Source organism: Channa argus, chromosome 1 (assembly GCF_033026475.1).
Source record: "Channa argus isolate prfri chromosome 1, Channa argus male v1.0, whole genome shotgun sequence".
Lineage (NCBI taxonomy): Eukaryota > Metazoa > Chordata > Actinopteri > Anabantiformes > Channidae > Channa > Channa argus.
In genome coordinates this window covers 734,676-749,529 of record NC_090197.1, presented here as the reverse complement: position 1 = coordinate 749,529, position 14,854 = coordinate 734,676, and the positions used below count along the sequence as shown (strand labels likewise).

The 14,854-nt window shown below is 40.4% G+C and overlaps 1 protein-coding gene across 1 annotated transcript; it reads left to right on the top strand.

Moving 5' to 3' along the window:
- The first annotated feature begins 1,962 nt into the window (after nt 1-1,962).
- Nucleotides 1,963-13,979, top strand: LOC137125930 (NLR family CARD domain-containing protein 3-like). Its single transcript, XM_067502232.1, has 12 exons — nt 1,963-2,575; nt 2,654-2,749; nt 3,020-3,100; nt 3,179-3,274; nt 5,585-5,663; nt 5,853-6,066; nt 6,312-8,106; nt 8,230-8,403; nt 8,509-8,682; nt 11,324-11,497; nt 11,639-11,685; nt 12,848-13,979. The coding sequence occupies exons 1-12, from the start codon at nt 2,487-2,489 to the stop codon at nt 13,369-13,371; spliced, it is 3,543 nt and encodes a 1,180-aa protein (XP_067358333.1). The 5' UTR covers nt 1,963-2,486; the 3' UTR covers nt 13,372-13,979.
- Nucleotides 13,980-14,854: the final 875 nt, after the last annotated feature.

Here is a 14,854-nt window from a genome sequence, read left to right as displayed (position 1 = left end):
TGACGCTCAGTTTTCCTCCTTTCTCATGAACAAACAAGTGTAGATAAAATAAATGAAGTGCTGTAAGACCAGGACTGTGAGACTGGAAGTGCTGCTGAAGCAGAGATGATACAGGTGCAGCTGCACTAGTTCATTAGTTTATAGGCAGTGTGTGTCATGGCCACTAGTGGGGCTTCATTTTCAAAATAACTTGTTCTCTGCCCCTGATCTGTACAAACGTCCACTCTGTTTTGTCCATTTTACTCCCTGTTCCCAGCTATAATTTTGTAGCCTAATTCCTGCTCCACAGTATTTTACTTTACTGTTCATCACCAGTTAGTTTATCTGCTCTGTTCCTGATCCATGGATTCTGTCAGCGTTTTATTCTGATGTGTGGTTTATTCTTGTGTTTTGTGTGCACTCACTTATTTTGTTTTCCCGATACTCGATGTATCTTGATGATAATTCGTCGTTCCCATTTTTCCCTGTCCGGATTTGTTCTCTAACTCTTCTCCCATTAGCTCCTGACCCTAGCTACAGTTTCCTTATTTCTCAATGGTCCTGGTTTATCGAGATTCCCCTCATTCATGTTTTTCTGTTCATGTTGGACTCCTTATTAATGTTTTATCAGTCTGTTTAATTCCTGTATCAACCCTTTTCTATCCTCATTTTAGAAGTGATTATTTGTTAAGTCCGGTTTTACTAAAATTCTTAATTCTTCTCCAGTCACTTTTAATACCCCAAAGCTGAGAGTTAGCTCACACAAAAATATTAAAAATGGAATCCTCCAGAAACAAGGTTTAGAGATGAAGAAAACTAATATATTTTTGACTTTAAATCAGTAAGAACAGTAACTTATATCGTGAATCTAACCTGCTCACTTCAGGTCCAGAACTACAGTGGTGCTAGTGTGGTCGGTGCACCCCCACCATTTTCTCCTGCCCCCCCTCACCAGGCAAAATAATGTTAATGAAGCCACAGAAACCACCGTCACGGCCTCAGTCATGGTGTGTCATGTTTAGCTATAGATACGAGTTAAAGCACACTGAGTTCCAACAGTGGAAACAGGAAATAACTGAAGATACACAAACACACCAATCAAAAAGAAAACGAGAATAAATGTCAGGGGGATGACGGGGCTTTATTGAACACAGTCATTAAACATGTGACAGTGGAAAATGACGAGTGTTTTAATACCTGGTTAAATTACTATTGGCAGCACTAACCACAAAAACTTCTTGCAGCCGTGGATTAAACCTGTACGGCATTCAGGACAAATTTTGGACCCTGAGTCCTCAAACTGCCTCAGCTCAGTCATATTCGTTGGACATCTGGTGTTAACGTGTCTCCTGAAGTCATTTAACAGCATCTGGGTTGGATTGAGGTCTGGGCTCTGACTGGTCCACTCTAAAATGTGAATTTTGTGTCTCGTTCTGTAGTAACTTTAGTTTTTTTTTTGTCCTGCTGCACCAGCTTCTTCTGAACTGCAGCTTACAAACCCACCCTGACATCATAGGTTTTCTGAGGTCTTTTTTGTGAAGCATGACTTCTATCAGCTGATCATGCTTGTGGACACCACACAGTCACTGTTTGAATGGTTTTATCAGTCCAGACGTCCTTTCTTATTTCTTTTATTGGACTCTAGGTTTGACAACCCTGACTCCTGTTGTAGTGACATCAGAAGTCTCAGGTCACATTTCATGAATATTTTATGCAGGAAACCCATAAATTGCAAATTTGAATCATCGAAAAACCATTTTTTTTCTGAGACTATTCATGCTATAATTTTGGAGTTAATTGTTGATTCATATCTTACATTTTTTCTGTCTTCCTAATGATGCTGCTAAAGTGCTGTAAACATATCTGAATGAGTCATTTTGCCTGCATGTAGTTTAGAACCATTAAAGTTAAAACAGGAAGTGTTAACTTCACCACGTTCGCTTCCTGTTTGTGTAGGTTTCCTGTCTTCTCTGACGGTACGCACTTTATTTATTCAGTCTTCTTTGATTCTTATTTTGGTACATGTAACGTTATTTTAAACTAGAGCTTGATGCTGATTTACTCTGATGACCAGTGCATGGATGTATGTAGTTCCCAGTGTAGAGATCAGTGGAGCATTTAGTTACTCACAATGTGACACGGGTGCCTTTCTGCATAGCAACTCTGTGAATATTTGATTTCTTCACAGATACAGATTCTGTGGCTCGTGTTGCTATGAGTTGCTCAAATATTTACATTTAGTCAATTGACAGATGCTTTTATCTAAAGCAACTTACAAGGGAGGAAGAAGGCAGTAAAAACCTAATTTGAGAAAGAGCAGAAAGGAAGTTTTTTTCTTGGCGTCTGTACAATCAGATTTGAACAGTTTTATTACTGATCTATCTGTTGATTATTTGATACATCCAACAGTTTGTCCAGTTTAAACTCTGTGATCATATCAGCAGAGGGGATCGAACAGAACCACAGAGAGATTTTCAGACATAGACTCCCAGCAGGTGTGGAATGCTATGGATCAGTTTGAGGACAGAGAGGAGGTAGTCCTTCCTTCTAAACCCGCTCTGTGTGGGGAACATGAGGGCCAGACCAAAGACCAGAGGTGAGATGAAGATCTCTAACTGAATTCATCTGTTTTCAACTTAGAACTACTTTTCATTTAGCAGTTGTTTGATTTTAGACCAGATTCTCCTGAACCCAGCTGTGTTTCCATGGAGAGTGATGAGTCTACAAATATTCCTTCAAGTCTAAAAGATGAACAACCTGCTGATGAAAGGTAAGAATTTCAAACTGAGCTTTTTTGTCACCATGAACATGACAGTTGGTTGGTAACCTTCAGTGAACTAAAGCCTTGAAATGTTTCCGGTTTGTCTCACTTAATGTCTGCAGTTTGATACACAGACACTGTGTGATGCAGCTCTGTAGTCTATAAGTCTGTAAGCTGTTGGCCTTAATTCATAAAATGCCTTGAGAGGAAATTGTTGGGATGTAGCACAACATGAATAAAACTAAGTTGAAAATTTGTGCACTGAACTGTCAATATAAGGTGTGAGGACAGAGAGGAGGTAGTCCTTCCTTCTAAACCCGCTCTGTGTGGGGAACATGAGGGCCAGACCAAAGACCAGAGGTGAGATGAAGATCTCTAACTGAATTCATCTGTTTTCAACTTAGAACTACTTTTCATTTAGCAGTTGTTTGATTTTAGACCAGATTCTCCTGAACCCAGCTGTGTTTCCATGGAGAGTGATGAGTCTACAAATATTCCTTCAAGTCTAAAAGATGAACAACCTGCTGATGAAAGGTAAGAATTTCAAACTGAGCTTTTTTGTCACCATGAACATGACAGTTGGTTGGTAACCTTCAGTGAACTAAAGCCTTGAAATGTTTCCGGTTTGTCTCACTTAATGTCTGCAGTTTGATACACAGACACTGTGTGATGCAGCTCTGTAGTCTATAAGTCTGTAAGCTGTTGGCCTTAATTCATAAAATGCCTTGAGAGGAAATTGTTGGGATGTAGCACAACATGAATAAAACTAAGTTGAAAATTTGTGCACTGAACTGCCAATATAAGGTCTACTGTCAGACTAATGTTTGGCAGCACACGTATTTCTGTTTATATCACGATCCTAAATTTTGTTTTTTTTTTGTATCATTAATTAAAATGTCAAACAATGTGAACATAAACAAATGTCATGCTGAAAATGTTCAGCATTTTAAACCAGGAATCATGACTTGCAGCTGCATAACACTGTATACAAACTATATAAAAGCACTCAATGTTTCACCTTTTCCTTGAGCTGAATTTCTGATAACGTTTAACATCCAGCTACAAAGAGCTGCTGCTGCTGCTGCTGCTGCTGCCAATTAAGCTAATAGAGATGTTCTGTCTACAGTGATACCAGCCTCTTCTCATTCCCAAGGTGTCAAAAAGTACTGCTTTCTCCAGTCCCTGTGCGTTAAATTCTGATGTCGGTAGGTTGGCTCAGGTAGGCTTAGCGTGCAAAGCATTGTGGGCTAATGAGGATCGTAACAACACATCACACGTGGTTACTATAATAGTCCATGTGTGATGTTGTTACTGTTAGTAGCTTTTGTTTTTATGTAATTTATCTTGTAAATGAACTTTACCCTACCCTAAATAGTTTTCCCTGACCCTAATGCAGGTTTTGTGTGTATATAATGTTGCTCAAATGGCGTCAAATGCGGATGCTCCTGGAGGGTCCCATACTGACACCAAAGGGCACCTGTGGCATTTTAAAGCGTTGTGGAATTTGACGCCTTAGGAAGCATCAATATCTGCTGTGTGGGATGAGAATGTGTTGGTGAAAACTGCACTTAACAGCAGTTAAGTCCTATCTTTTCAACAACAAATAAAGCAACAATGATTGAAAGCAAAGCTTGTTTTGTTGCTGAACACTGTGTACGTCTTCACCGGGTAAATACATAGGTTGTCCTCCACAGACCTCCACAAACAGACAAATTCACCAAAAAACTACAAAATGAAATGGAAAACTAAAAACCATATAAAAAATATTTTGCTGAAATTTTATAAAATGAACCACACATTTCAGGACCTGAAATGAGACTATTTGCCCTCTGATTACATGGTTTGGTTCTGTGTCATTAATAGGTGTCATTGTCCAATCAGATTTATACGTAAAGAAAGGGTGAAAATTCATACTTATAACTTCAGTGTCATGGGAAATGTGAGCACTGATTTTGCGTCTAATTTTCTGCATATTATCTGTACACAGTTTTAGTTGTTACTGTAAATGCATGTCCTTTTAAAGAACCAAAAATATTTTTATTACGAGTACAATTTTTTTGTCAAACACAAAAAAGAAGCACAAATTCTGTGTGACTCTATATTAAAGCTATAGTGGACTAGTCCCCACATTTTGTGTCAGTCAAAGTAAACATAACCTAATGAATAATGCATGCGGTATTCACTGTACTGAATTATTTTTTTTCCAGACCCTTGAAACCTCTAAAATGTTTTACAATTTGTAGTAAGATAAAATCTCATGCATCATCCTCTTTCCATGATGTTTCTGATTCAACTGAATGCCCCTTACATTTTTGACAAGGCTGGTTTGTGTCATATTTGAAACAGATTTGTATATGTTAAATAGTAGATGTTTCAGCTTCCTCTGCTTTTGTCCCTGTGGTAAACCAAAATGCTCCACCTTGGGTCCCATGCTTTTGTTACTGCATGATCCTACAGCGCTCTGCTTTTCAAAAGCCACATCTCTTTCTATTGCTATAGTATGCAGATGATACACCGCTATATTTCCTCCTAAAACACACACAAACAATAGTCAGGCAAAGGTTCAGTCCTGACATGTTCCTTCTAAGTTTAGATTTTGTGTCTCTGGGCTTAAACACATTAAATCTGTTGCAAAAATTAAACTATTCTTCTTCCAAGAGAGCTAGAGACAGTCCTGCATGCATTTGATACCTCATGTCATGAGTACTGCAATTCTCTTTCTCTAGGACTAGTCATCTCTCTCCTGCTTTCAGCTACTCCAAAATGCAAGAAGATTCCTTTCTGGTACTAATAGGACAGACCAAATTTCTTCACTGATGAAATATGAACTTTATTTATCCCCAGAGTTGAGAAGCAGAGCTCAGAGGTTCACAGTGATCAGTTTGCCCAGCAGCATCAACCAGACCTGGACTCCATATTTACGGTCTGTACATGTCCAATCACACTTTGACTATGAACTACATAAAACCCAGACTGTATGTTCAACAACCATTCAGGTCCTAACAGAGTCCATGCTGCTGTGTTCAGACCAGCAGGTCTTCAGACTCACAGATGAATCACATGTTGTCTTCTACCAGTTTCAATGAAATTTTCACTTCTCATTCTGTTCCAGCTGCTGGAGGACAACATTGTCACTTTTGTGAAGAACCAGCTGAAGGAGATCCAGAGGGTCCTGAGACCAGATTACCCAAAATGCTCAGAGAGTCAGAGGGAGGATGAGGAGGATGAAGAGCAGAGGAGGAGCAGCAGAGAGTCATTTGTGAAGATCACAGTGAACTTCCTGAGGAGAATGAAGCAGGAGGAGCTGGCTGACTGTCTGCAGAGCAGTAAGAGGATTTGAACAGATTTAACATGATGGAAAGAGGAAATGGAAACAGCAGGAGAGAGGTTTCCATTTCCAAACTCTGCTGTAAATATGATGCACACATCTGTATCAGATCAGAGGCTGTTTGTCCTCCACTGATGATAAAACTGATGGAGGAAGAAAAACTCTACAGACACTTAAATGTTTAGATTCTCTGATTTTCTGAAGGATCCAATCGCTGATTTCATTTCTTCTTTGTTCATTCAGGAATTGATGCTGCAGTGTGTGGAAGTGAACTCAAGTCTAACCTGAAGAAGAAGTTCCAGTGTGTGTTTGAGGGGATCGCTAAAGCAGGAAACCCAACCCTTCTGAATCAGATCTACACAGAGCTCTACATCACAGAGGGAGGGACTGGAGAGGTCAATGATGAACATGAGGTCAGACAGATTGAAACAGCATCCAGGAAACCAGTCAGACCAGAAACAACAATCAGACATGAAAACATCTTTAAAGCCTCACCTGGAAGAGATGAACCAAACAGAAGAGTGATGACAAAGGGAGTGGCTGGCATTGGGAAAACAGTCTTAACACAGAAGTTCACTCTGGACTGGGCCGAAGACAAAGCCAACCAGGACATACAGTTCACATTTCCTTTGACTTTCAGAGAGCTGAATGTGCTGAAAGAGAAAAAGTTCAGCTTGGTGGAACTTGTTCATCACTTCTTTCCTGAAACCAAAGAAGAGGGAATCTGCAGGTTTGAAGAGGTCCAGGTTGTGTTCATCTTTGATGGTCTGGATGAGTGTCGACTTCCTCTGGACTTTTACAACAATGAGATCCTGACTGATGTTACAGAGTCCACCTCAGTGGATGTGCTGCTGACAAACCTCATCAGGGGGAACCTGCTTCCCTCTGCTCGCCTCTGGATAACCACACGACCTGCAGCAGCCAATCAGATCCCTCCTGAGTGTGTTGACATGGTGACAGAGGTCAGAGGGTTCACTGACCCACAGAAGGAGGAGTACTTCAGGAAGAGATTCAGAGATGAGGAGCAGGCCAGCAGAATCATCTCCCACATCAAGACCTCACGAAGCCTCCACATCATGTGCCACATCCCAGTCTTCTGCTGGATCACTGCTACAGTTCTGGAGGATGTGTTGAAAACCAGAGAGGGAGAAGAGCTGCCCAAGACCCTGACTGAAATGTACATCAATTTGGTGGTTCATTCCAAACTGAAAAACATCAAGTATGATGGAGGAGCTGAGACAGATCCACACTGGAATAAAAAGAGCAGGAAGATGATTAAGTCTCTGGGAAAACTGGCTTTTGAGCAGCTGCAGAAAGGAAACCTGATCTTCTATGAATCAGACCTGACAGAGTGTGGCATCGATATCAGAGCAGCCTCAGTGTACTCAGGAGTGTTCACACAGATCTTTAAAGAAGATAGAGGACTGTACCAGGACAAGGTGTTCTGCTTTGTCCATCTGAGTGTTCAGGAGTTTCTGGCTGCTCTTCATGTCCATCAGGCATTTATAAACTCTGGAGTCAATCTGCTGTCAGAACAACAATCAACAACCTGTTGGTTTGAAGTATTTGGACCTGATCTAAACCTTCTCTACCAGACTGCTGTGGACAAGGCCTTACAAAGTCCAAATGGACACCTGGACTTGTTACTCCGCTTCCTCCTTGGTCTTTCACTAAAGACAAATCAGACTCTCTTACGAGGCCTGCTGACGCAGACAGGAAATAGATCACAGACCAATCAGGAAACAGTCCAGTACATCAAGAAGAAGATCAGTAAGAATCTGTCTGCAGAGAAAAGCATCAACCTGTTCCACTGTCTGAATGAACTGAATGATGGTTCTCTAGTGGAGGAGATCCAACAGTCCCTGGGATCAGGAAGTCTCTCCACAAATGAACTGTCTCCTGCTCAGTGGTCAGCTCTGGTCTTCATCTTACTGTCATCAGAAAAAGATCTGGACGTGTTTGATCTGAAGAAATATTCAGCTTCAGAGGAGGCTCTTTTGAGGCTGCTGCCAGTGGTCAAAGCCTCCAACAAAGCTCTGTATGTGCACAAGTAACAACCCAAATTAAGTTTGGGTTTTAAAGAGCTGCCCAAGACCCTGACTGAGATGTACTTAGTAATAATAGTAATTAGTTTATTTTGTTTTGTTTGTTTATTTTTCAGGTTGTTTGGCTGTAATCTCTTAGAGAGAAGCTGTGAAGCTCTGTCTTCAGTTCTCAGCCTTCAATCCTGTAATTTGAATGATTTGGATCTGAGTAACAATGACCTGCAGGATTCAGGAGTAAAGCTGCTTTCTGCTGGAATGGCCACTTCACATTGTAAATTGGAAACCCTCAGGTCAGTTTCCAAATATCTGTAAATGTTTGCCCAAGTTTTTTTGGTTCTTTTGTCTAAACATGTTTTTATTGAACTGTAAACTGACTTACTTTAATTCATATTTAGGCTGAGTGGTTGTAAACTATCAGGGAGAAGCATTGAAGTTCTGTGCTCAGTTCTCAACTCCCAGTCCTCTAGTCTGAGAAAGTTGGACTTGAGCAACAACAACCTGCAGGATTCCGGAGTGAAGCTGCTGTCTGCTGGACTGAAGCAAATACACTGTAGACTGGAAACTCTCAGGTAAGGGATAGACTCTTTCTAACCACACTCATGAGATCATCAGTATATTTTAGGTTTTAAATATTTGAATGTTTGTGTCAAACATAGGTTGAATGTAGCTCTTCAGCTAGAAATTCAGCTAGACTAAAAATTGTGTTGTAACAGACACAATTAAAATTAGTATAGTTGAAATTAATTGTATGGTTGAAATACATCAACTGAGGAATACATTTATACTTTAGGGATCTACTTCACAAGACTCCACTGTAATGGTTGCATTACTTTCTTGATAAAGCAGCTTTAGGCAAAGGAAAACTACTGAGCTTTCAATGCAGCTTTGAAAATGACTAGAACTGGGGCACATTTAACATCAACAGGAAGTTGGTTCCATCTGTGAGCAGCATAATAGTTAAAGCAGATTAACTCTGCTTGGAGTCGAGGTTCTACCAGCTGACTGCTTTTTAAAAAGCTTAAAGCCCTGGTAAGTTTGTATTCTTTAAGGAGATCAGAAATGTACTTTGATCCCTGAGTGATTTGTAAACTATGAGTATTACTTTAAAATCTATTCTGTATGTAACAGGTAGCCAGGGTAAAGATCAGAAGTGAAGTGATGTCATTTTCTCGGGTTCTTGTTAGAACTCTGGCAGCAGGGTTCTGAATGTTCTAATGTTCTTTTTGGGATTAGGAGTCTGTTACAAGATTCCACATTCCTCAAGATGAAGGCATAAATTAATTTATCTAATGCTTGTTCATGAGCTCTCTCACTCTGGGTAATTGTTTTAAGTGATAAACTACAATTACTGTATTGCAGTTCCATTAATGAAGCAGTCAAGTTGCAGTTCCATGTGCATCTCTGTCATGAGATTGACATGACTGTCAAGAATGTAAAGGGATGTGGAGCCTGATTTGGATATGGTCTTGATGTAGCTGGGAAAATGTAGATCTGACTCATTCTTTAACATCACCAGGACCTATAAGTTGTGTTTTTGTCTTGATAGTTCTGTAATCGGGCTGAGCAGTAACTTTTATACTTTTATTTTATTTGCTAAAAACTATGATTTTTTTGTCATCTCTATTTTTAAATGAAAGAAATTTAATGGCATTCAGTCAATAGCATTTTGGTGATTGTCATAGAGTGTCACAGAGCAGCAGTCCAAGAATCAAACCTTTGGGGGAATCCAGCACCACTTTTTGTTTCTCCAAGGCTGGTTCAGATTGAGTGCTGACTTTCAAACCACTTCATTAATGTTTAACAGAAAGAATCATCTCTCAGCCAGGAAAACTGGTTCCAGAGTAGCACCAACTCTTTGCTTGTTTAGCACCATTGGTCAGTCCAATTGTCTTTCAAAGGGGCAGTAAAACTCATTCAGGCTGTTGGCAGGTCGTTCACAGAGTGGGGGGCTCTAGGCTTGTAGTTGGTAATTGCTTAAGCCCTTTCTAGACAGAGGTAGAGTCATTGGCTGAGAATTGCTGTGCCATTCTTAGACAATGCGCTGATTTAACTTTACTCACCTTTTTGCTAAAACTGTACTTAGCCTCTTTGTATTTGTCTTTGTCCTCACTTCTGAGCGCAGCCTCTTTCTCTGACCTCAACCATCTGAGATTAGCTGTGAACGTCACAGTGTCCGTGTACTCACTGAGACTGTTAGTGACAGACCTAAAAACATACCAGATCGTACAGTCCAAACACTCCTTAAGATCCCCCACAGCCTCACTGGTCTGCTTCTTTGACGTCTTCACAGCAGGTTTGCAGAGGTTTTAATTTCTGCTATGTTGGAATCAAGTGCACCAAGATGTGGTCAGACTGGCCCAGTGTTGATGTTAATGCTCGATGTTGGTGTAGCAGTGGTCTAGTACATTTGGGGAGTTCGTGGGAGAGATTACCTTTGTTAAAATTTCCTAGGACAATAACCAAGGCGTCCGGGTTTGCCTGTTCCACACACAGTATCTCGTCAGCCAGTGCACACTGTGCTTCATGCACATTACCCTGCAGCGGGATGCAAACACTGAGAACGAATGAAGAGAACTTACGGGGCGAGTAAAAGATTTGCAGTTAATAATGAAGGCCTCCAGGTCTGGAGAATGCTGCACAGACAGTAATGTCATTGCACCAGCCACTAGTGCAAGTGCTAATGCCACACAAATGCATTTGGCCCTCATGTTTCAATGGCACTGTAGGCTCACAAACCCAGGAAGAACATTCATAAAGATGTTGTAGGGCTTGTTGTACTTAGAGTTAGCATTGCTGGGGAAGCTGCAACATGTACAATGACACAATGATGTGTCTCTACAATGGCTCTGGAAAAGAAAATGGTTCATGGAGGGTTCACAACTTGAACCCACTCTAGCATCAACCGAACACAAGCACCTAATACAGAACCTAGCACCAAAAAGGGGTACAAGTTATTGCAATCAGTTTATGACTACCTAAACAATATAGCCCCAGCTTTTAATATATGAACCAGCTAAATCCTGATACCTGATAATCTAGTTTGTCTAGTTTGAGTTTATCTCCTGTACAATGGTCCCGGTATGATTCTTTTGCCTCTTGTTTAGCTCACATGTGGGTCTTTCATTCGGGTTTCTGATTATGATGAGTCTTCACGAAATAAATGTAATTCAGTGTATTTTCCTTTGAAGTGATGGAAACATGTGTGTTTAGTCTGTCAGGTTGTCTGATCACAGAGGAAGCCTGTGCTTCTCTGGCCTCAGCTCTGAGCTCCAACCCCTCCCATCTGAGAGAGCTGGACCTGAGCTACAATCATCCAGGTGACGCAGGAGTGAAGCTGCTGGCTGCTGGACTGGAGGATCCCCACTGGAGACTGGACACTCTCAGGTATGGACAGATGGACAGACAGCAGCAGATCTCACACTGTTTATCTGTGTCTGTGACTAACTAAGGAACTCTGGTTCATGTTTAATGGTGGAGATGAGTGAAGGTGGATGAAGCTGATTCTGACTTTGTCTCTTCCTCCAGGGTGGATCATGGTGGACCACAGAGACTGAAACCTGGACTGAGGAAGTGTGAGTGTGTTTGATTTATTTGTTTTTTCTAAAAAAAAAAAAAAAACTCCTACTGGATACAACAATTTTATTTACAACATATTCACCAATTATAATAAAAAATAGGAATGCAGCAAAGTTAGTGTAACCTCAAAGAAGTCAAATACAAATTAATCAGATTACAAAATTAACTACATAAATACATTCTCGTGGTGTTCCACTGAACAAAAAGGGAAGCTGGTATCGAACTATGCCTGTTAACAGCAAACATGCAATCAGTAATTTGTCCTTATTGTAAGAGCACCAGATTATCTCTTTTAATACCTGATAATCGTTGATTAACCGGAGCAAATTACTTCAGTCAGACATCAAAGCCAGGGAATTCATGAAGGGTTTCAGGACCAGAATATATAAATATATATATATATATATATCCAGGGCAATAACTGGTTCTGTTAGCGTTAAAAACAAAAATATCAGGGAAGGTTAGGCACTAAATAGATACGGATAGTAAATAAGTAGAGTTCTGCCTCCAAAATCATACTGCCTTAACAACTGGCTTTGAGAGGGGTCACTCCACAGAAACTGCAAATGAACAGAAACTCCTGATGATTGTGGCATCCTTGCGGGCTGCAAAAGTCACAGATCTATCCTATTCAATCTATCTGCAGCCTTTGACACTGAAACATCAGATCCTCTTGTCCACATTCTCTGAGTCGGGCATCTCTGGATCAGCTCTGGCCTGGCTTTGGTCTTTCATATACAAATGATTTTCAAGGTATCCTGGCAGAGGCATAGCCTCTCTACTCGTGTGCTGCAGGGCTCAGTTCTTGTTTTTTTTTCTTTTTTCCATGTATACTACATCCCTAGTTTCCATTATCCACTCACATGTATGTTCTACCACTGCTATGCAGTTTTTTCTAAATGTATGTACTAGAAAAAACATCAATCAAACTCAATTGCATTAGGTTGTGCAAACTGATGATTAAAGGCTGTGTCTCCATCCATTTGTGTCTCACTGTCGCAGTGGAAATGAGGCTCATTTGAAAGTGAGTCAAACATTCTTCACAGTTGAAGATGAAATGGAAGTTGGAATGATTTACTTTCAGTCATTGTCAGTAAAGTTGCTAATAAATCAACAGTTGATAAACTGCAGCTGTTTGTGTCTTGTTTTCTCCATCAGATGCCTGTGAACTGGAACTGGACCCAAACACAGTAAACAGAAAACTACAACTGTCTGACAACAACAGGAAGGTGACACATGTGAAAGAGGATCAGTCATATCCTGATCATCCAGACAGATTTGTGTGCCCTCAGCTGTTCTGTAGAAATGGGCTCATTGGTCGCTGTTACTGGGAGGTCGAGTGGAGAGGAGGAGTTCGCTTATCACTGAGTTGCAGAAGAATAAGCAGAAAAGAACCCAGTGCTGACATTTTGTTTGGGAGGAATGATCAGTCCTGGAATTTGGAGTGCTCTGATGGTGGTTATTCTGCCTGGCATAATAAGAAAATAATGTCCATCTCCTCGTCCTCTGTCTCTCACAGAGTAGCAGTGTATGTGGACTGTCCTGCTGGCTTTCTGTCCTTCTACAGAGTCTCCTCTGACAAACTGATCCACCTCCACACCTTCAACATCACATTTACTGAACCTCTGTACCCTGGGTTCTGGATCGGGTCTGGGTCCTCAGTGTCTCTGTGTAGAGTGTAGGTGTGAGACAGACACCAGGGTCAAACAGACACATATACCCCCTTATTAATTCAGTGCTGCTCAAAATTCTGAAAACACTTTTAATTTGCCAAGCCCAGGAATTCTTAGCTTCCTGTTAGTGTTCATTTTGGACTACAGCTGGTTCTCTGTGCCATTTCATTATTAAAACTCTCAGACAACCTAAGACCTTCTTCTTTTCTATTGACTGTCCAAAGCCATAGCTTTAGTAAACATCCTATGTGAAAAAGAAAAGACAAAACGAAAAAAAATAGAGCGGCCAGAAGACAAAACTGAACCACAGCTGGATCTTCTCACCCCGCACTAAATTTTGAATAAAACCAATAGAAACACTTACGAAAGCAGACATCTTGATAACAGCAATGCTTTGGTGTAGTTCTCTCAAAGCTAAGTTAGTGGCTCAACTTACTCAGACAAATTCAAGATGCGGTCTCACAATATCTTAAAGCTACCTTTCTTATTTTTGATTATTCTGCTTTAATAGACTTAAATCAGCGTGATACACAATTCCATGCCAAATTGTGAAGTACTTTATGCTGGTTTATCATTTGTAGTTTCTAATATCATGTTTATTAAAACTAATTACTGCATCTTCCTGCCTGTGTGTGTGAAGTACCTAATTAACCCCAGTAGAAGTTGTTTTGGCTTGTTACAGCTACTCTCTGCTCAAAAGAAAGAAAAGAACCACAGCATCCGTCAATTAGGACAAAGAAAATGTGAGATAATAGGTTAACAGTGAGCAGGTCTGCAGTGAATGGAGGAGCAGTGATGGTAGGATGATGTAAGAAATGATGATAACAGTCTTGCTCTTAACTGAACCTGCTTCCCTGTCCAGCCAGCACAGCGTGCAGTGGGTGGGAGGGGTTATTGCTTAGGTTACTTAATTCATACCCATGGGTAGATTTGTTTTGCAGTAGAAGAAGACAAACCATAGGACACAGACATTTGAGGCACCAGACAAATACCGGGAACAATTAAAAACAGAAACATGGACAAGTACCCACAAAGTTTACTGGTCATATTTGCAAAGGTAGAAGTAAAATAAAAGCTCAAAACCCACTGGAATCCAATAAAAGCTTAAAAAAAATTAGTTTCATGTTAAAACTCATTAAATGTTTGATATAAATAAATTGAATAAAAATCTACACTCAATACAAAGTGCAAATCTTTAGCTAACACTTCTTTAAAAAAGCAATAGCAATAGGGTTGTCCAGCACTGACAGGAGGTCAGGTTCTTTTCATATCGGATATTTTTTTTAATTAATTTATTTTTTTTGATGTATGTTAAAACACGCAGAATGTGGTGGGACCGTTCACTGTCCCAGTTGTCAGCTTATCAGGGACACAGACCTGCAATCAGTCCTCTTCTATGAACAGGATCAGTTTTCGTGCAATTATGCTCACTACATTTCTATCAGTGAGGTTAAATGACAGAAAGCTGCCTACGTATGAGGCATCGGAAATG